This window comes from Solanum lycopersicum, chromosome 10, assembly GCF_036512215.1.
Source record: "Solanum lycopersicum chromosome 10, SLM_r2.1".
In the NCBI taxonomy this organism is placed as follows: Eukaryota; Viridiplantae; Streptophyta; class Magnoliopsida; order Solanales; family Solanaceae; genus Solanum; species Solanum lycopersicum.
Window position 1 is genome coordinate 626521 of NC_090809.1, and position 6101 is coordinate 632621.

Below are 6101 nucleotides of genomic sequence, written 5' to 3' on the forward strand. Positions count from 1 at the left end.
TTTGTTATTCTCTTTAAACTCTAATTTTTTCAAGTGAAAACGAACATTTAATATACGAGATACAGATAAAGAATTGATTTTGAAAATATTCGAAATTTGATTCGATAATTTATTAATTAAAGAGAAAAATAATAGGTTAATTGATTGATAGTTGAAAGAGATGAGGACTAATGCAATTGCTTTGGAATTGATAAATTAAACAAGCGTGAGTATGTGCAAGAGTAATAAAAACGTGTATCATATATAAAATCTGAATGATATTAAAAATCTTTCACTGATCTGATTTAGTCAGATATATTCAAATGTATTAAGATAATTTATTTTTTTTAAAAAAACAAATCCACTTGATTAATTTTAAATTGAAATCATTGAGACCCTTAAGCTTAGATACAGAAGTTTTTATCTCCTTGGTGCATGAAATTTTTTGAGTGCTCCAACGCATTAAATTTATGAGCTAATATACATAAAAAAATTATATAATTTTTAAAAGTTAACTCGTAAATATATTTTTAAAATGGTGAGATTATGCGTAATGCTTTCCTAACTCATCAAGGAGGTCCTCTTTTGGATGTTCTAAAGCCTCGATCCATGAGCTAATACTTTTTTTGTTTTTCATGTGTATTAGTCACACCTTGAAGCACTCAACAAGATAATCTAATTTTTTTTTATGAAGATCTTCGTAATGAATTGGGGAAACATTACCTATAGTCCCACTATTTTAAAATCATATTTACGTATTTACGAGCTAATTTTTAAAAACTGCTCGACTTTTTTTTCTTCCCATATGTATTAGCCCATGAATCTAAATTCTACGCCTTCGAGTGAGCACGTAAAAAATTTTCTTAAAAACCTTTATGACAGCCTATAAAATAAGTTTGAGAAATATTACATATAGTCCACCGTTATTTTAAAATCTCTTGATGAAAAATCTCTTAATAAAAAATTTAATTTTGTTATGAATATTAAAAAAGTGAAAATTTAATAGCTTAATGGAGGGGAGGAACGTGAAATTTTTACAAGCTAAGGATGGGAAAAAAGTATGGAACCTTTATATCCGTGTATTTCTGTCAACTCAAATAATTAGTACAAAATAAAAAATAGAAATGCATAATTAAACACTTTTTTTAAAAAAGTTTTTTAATTCTGTGTTAAAGATATCCCATTCATCTACTCTTTAATGATTTGTTTATTTGATTTTAAAGGATTAACCATCCTATTAAAAGTTATAGTTCTATTGATGTTAGAACATATGTCAAGCGAAGTAAATTTTGAATGATTTTATTTGTGTTAACAACTTTACTTTTGTTATCAAGGTACAAAACATTAAAGAAACTTCTTTTGATGATGACTTTAATTAAAAAAAGAAGAAGAAGTTCAATTTCTATCTAAATCTCACTTTTTTATCACATTGTAAAGAAGAGTCAAGACAGAAGCAATCGACAATTATAATTACATTTCAATGCTAAGTAAGTTGAAGCTGATTATATGAGTCCGCATTGACTATTTGCCATAGTTAAAGCTCAATTTATATATCTGTCATATTTTACCAAGTAATCAAATACATGTGTATTACTGACTTTCTATAGAGTACATGTTAGGTGACCAAGATATGGAAGGACACAGAATCAATCTGGTTCTTCATTAATGTCATGTGTCTATGCATATATATATATAATATTTAAAATAAGTGTCATGTGCTCATATGTATATTTAATGTAAAACACATGAGCACATGGTTAGCAATTTATTCTTTAATTTTGTCCAAATAATGAAAAGAAGTTGAAGAAAAAAAGACATTGAAAATTTTGTTCTTGTCTTTTTCTTTTACTTATAGCTTCATCCAAATGTTTAATTTTAAAAATACATTCATCAATCTTCTTTTCGGAAAGGTGATTAGATAGGAAGGTCGTGAGAATTAGGATAGTAACTAATAGTATTTTCTCAATTTCCGTTCGTTCATTCTAATAAGTACATTGTATTAGAATTGAGAAACTTTATGGCTCGGATCCATAAGCGTCAAAAGCTTTTAGTACGGTAGGGTGAGCAACGTCTCTTAAACCAAAATAGCTCATATAGTTTCTTGTCATTTAATTTTTGTTACTATTTGTAGTAGTTATCTGTACAAATTGTCTTGTTATGCTTTTACGATTTCATTACCCTTTTTTTGAATTGCTTTGGACTATTTTTCCTTGAGTTAGTGATCTATCGGGAACAAACAAAATCTCCATTGATAATGTTATTTCTTACCAGATCACATTGCAAGCAAGTTTGAGCTAAAGTTGAATACATATTTATTCATTTAACTAAACAAAATGGTAATACAAGAGACTAGACTCCTATATACAACTAAAGTTCTTATGAGATCAAAAACAAAATCCCTAAATAACCTCTCTACAAGTACAAAACAAATACAAACAGGCCACCCCATCTTCAATGAAAGTGTTGAAGAACAATGTGGCTTGTAAAGACTGTTGTGACATCTACACTGACATCTGATAAGACCTGTGATTTCTACAACAAAACCTATACAGAATCCAGACCGAGACGGGCTTAAATGGAGCAACCAAACAATGAGGATCCATATGGCACTGACCCCAACTCGCTTGAGATTGAAGCATAGTTGTTGATGTTGTAGTACCAATAAAGAATCTGATATGAGATCTATAGCTCGGTGTCCATTTGCATAAATAACTCTCTCCGCGGCCAATTTTCTTCACTATCTGATGTAAACAAGGCTACAGATATGTCAGCTAGTTTCTTCTGACTTAAACGAGTCCTCGGAAACTTTGCTTGCCTAGGAGCATTAGGCAATTCAACATCATTAGACTCATTCCAATCATCCATATCAGTAGCATTCTTAAAACCAAGTGTCTTTTTTGGTGTACTATATTCAAAATGCCATCTTTTTGCAACCAAAGTCTGTTCATTCACCAAATAAACCATAGAGTTCATCAATACTTACATCCTATCAAAAACTAATTTTTTTTCCAACTATAGTGTAATACCATATTCAATAATAATTAACTAATGCTTACCGCTTCTCTAATTGGTTTTGATACATGAAACAACCTCTTAAGATCCTCATGTTCAACTCCACACACTATCCTTATCTGCATAATGATAAAACAACACATCTTTTTCAGTAAGCCAGTCCACTAAATAGTAAATGAATTGGGAATCCATGAATTTAAGTACAGCAAAGGATATGATGTCGACATTCTATTCTAATGTAAGCATTTGTGATTGTTTCCGCGACTCGAACCATTGCTTAAAAGATAAAAAAATGATTTTTGTACTAACCAGGATATCTTGAGGCAGAGCTTCAAGAGGGGACTTCACACAAGTGGAAAATGAATTATTTCTGCATATTTTCTTTGTAGGTGTTGTTGAAATGAAATCAAGATCCCTAATATTAGGCAAACAAACTCTTTTCCTCCCAAATGAGGTACTTCTCACAAGCCCAAATCCAACATTTTCACATATCTTCTTTCCCATTGCCATTTCTCTTCAACTTTTTCACAGAAAACACAACTGCAAAGATCTGATTTTTACACCAAAAACAGAGAACAAAACAAATCAGTATCATCCAAAATCAAACCCTAGAAAAACTAACCTCAACTAAGCAAATGGAAATAAAAACAATAAAATCAAGAAAATTTTCACTTTTCATGTCATCCCCATCACCATTTTAAAAACTTTTTCACTGTCAAGATTAGATTTTTCCACCAAATTAGACAATTCAAAAAACCCCAAATGAACAAACCATCAAAAAAACCAAAAAACCAACTTCCCAAATGGACTAAACAGCAAAACAATGAAACCCCAACAATTATTTTTCAACAAAGATTCAATCTTTGAAATAAATATTGTCAATTGAGTCAAATGGTAAGCAGAAAAGTATTGGATACATACCTTTACACTAATAATCTGAAGATAAACACTATACCAAGACTGATCCAACAAAGCTATATCCTTTTTGTACAAACAATTGTTTGAAGAAATGAGTCAAATTTGTTTGTATGTATGTTTTCTTTAGAATAAAAGACAGTTTTGTCTAGTGTTTTTGTTTAATTTTCAACTAGGCTAAAAGATAAGTATGTAATTTTAGATGACAAAATGGATTTTATTTATCTATATGAAAAAAATAGCCGTTGGAGATTTACACGTGGCGAAAAAAGAGATGGGTAAAGTGGAAACAACATGGGTGGTTCAGGTGATTGGTCGGTCCAAGTCTACTTGTCGGTTGGCTTTTACCTAAAACGCGTTCTGTACTCTGTTCATAGACATGTTCAACAATTCAATATAATATATATATTTTACGCGGATAAGGATGGATGGTTAGTTAATATAATCGAAAGTTATTTAGTTTATTCTTATATATATTAATGGTTGTAATGTGTTCTTTTTGTTATTCTATTTCTATGTTTATATGTGATGTTTCTTGCACGATGATTATTATCGTAGTATTTTGTTATAATAAGTAGATTGTTATAAGTATAATTTGTCTTACTCTCTTTAGCGTTTTGTCCTGATTCTTCCACTTTCGTTATTTTTCTTTTTATAAATTTTTTAGTCGAGTGTATTTGTTATTAGAAATAACTATTTTACTTTATATAGTAGGAAGGTAAAGTCTACATATATAAATTTATCCATCTTATAATATTACTATTTTTCGTTGAAATTTCTCACGAAATAATATTTAGTAATTATTTTTAAAGATATTTTAAACGAAACAATATAAAAAAAGATAGTATTCTTACAGTACGGAAGATAAGTGGAAAAATTATTTTATAACACTTTTTTCTTATTAATTGTGGATAAAACACAATGTTTTTAATAGTGACATTATTCTTTTCGGACTTCACTGTGATATTACGTGGATTATATTGTTATTGCATTGGTAGATTTATTTATCTTACACGAAGTTTAAGATAAAATGGATGGTCGAGATTATGCCACGTAAGCAAGTGTAGTAATGGACGGTCATGATCTTTTGAATATATTCACATTATTGGTCAATTTTAGATCCTTCCAAGAAAAGTATTACGTATATTCTAAAATGGTGGCTCAAATTTTTAATAATGTGGAGAGAAGTTTTTAAAAAGGTGACGGCTGTTTATTTTTTTGTTTTGTTTGGTGACGGCTGTATCAATTTTTCACTCGTGGGGTCTAGGAATAGGTCACATGGTAAAATAATAATATTAGTATTTAGTATTATTTTTATGATTATGAATTTATATTTTGTCGGTGTAGCTAGAAATGACAATGAATACGATGAGATAGCCGCGAGGCAAACTCGCATAAACCTACTAAGATTTTAATCCGTTCTGCTCCGCCTACACTAGCACAATTTATTGTTTCCAATGTGCCTCACTTCACCTAGCATAAATACGCTCTGCTAAAATGAATATGTTAAAACTTTTTTTTTAAAAAAAAATTGATTGAATTTGAGGTAATAACAAAATATTTGTCCAATTTACTACTCATTATCTTTCTATTTATTATGAGAAAGAATTTATCATCTATAATGGTAATGGTTTTACTTTGTGAAAAGATGAAGACATATATAAGAAACTACATAATGGTAAAGATAATGAGAGCTATATGGTGTTTATATTGAGATCAGTATACTAAAAGAGAGAGTTGAGACAAAAAAAAATATTGAATTTAAACAATATTCATTGATACAAAAGAGAGTATTTATATGTTAGAAAGAAAGTGTTTTTTTGTTGGAGATTTGGACTTTTCAACTAATCCAAAGTTACTTGACTAGTGCGACGTTGTTGGACTATTGTATCATGGAGCGATTTGGAAAAGACAAAAAAGGAAACAATTTTAACACAAACGTGACTTTTCAAAGGATAATTTCCCAAAAGAACTACCCCATGTGTCTCAATGTGACACTTTTTATTTTACGCGAAGCAAACAATTTAAATTTGATCGGTAATTTACACATAGAATTTTTAAATTTTTTGAAATAAATTTATATTGTTATAAACAACGTTGTCTCAATAATTATTAACTCAAAATACTCAAAAGATGTATGAAAAATTTATGATGATAGACTTATCTAAATCTCGTAATCTGAAAAGTACCACATG

General features: G+C 29.3%; 1 protein-coding gene across 1 annotated transcript; it reads right to left on the reverse strand.

Moving 5' to 3' along the window:
- Nucleotides 1-2267: 2267 nt before the first annotated feature.
- LOC101250166 (F-box protein SKIP27) lies at nucleotides 2268-4202 on the reverse strand. Its single transcript, XM_004248329.5, has 4 exons — nucleotides 3913-4202; nucleotides 3301-3541; nucleotides 3036-3110; nucleotides 2268-2919 (listed from the first exon to the last, which is right to left on the reverse strand). Exons 2-4 carry the CDS (start codon nucleotides 3499-3501, stop codon nucleotides 2662-2664), a joined length of 534 nt encoding a protein of 177 aa, XP_004248377.1. The 5' UTR covers nucleotides 3502-3541; nucleotides 3913-4202; the 3' UTR covers nucleotides 2268-2661.
- Between the last annotated feature and the right edge of the window lie 1899 nt (nucleotides 4203-6101).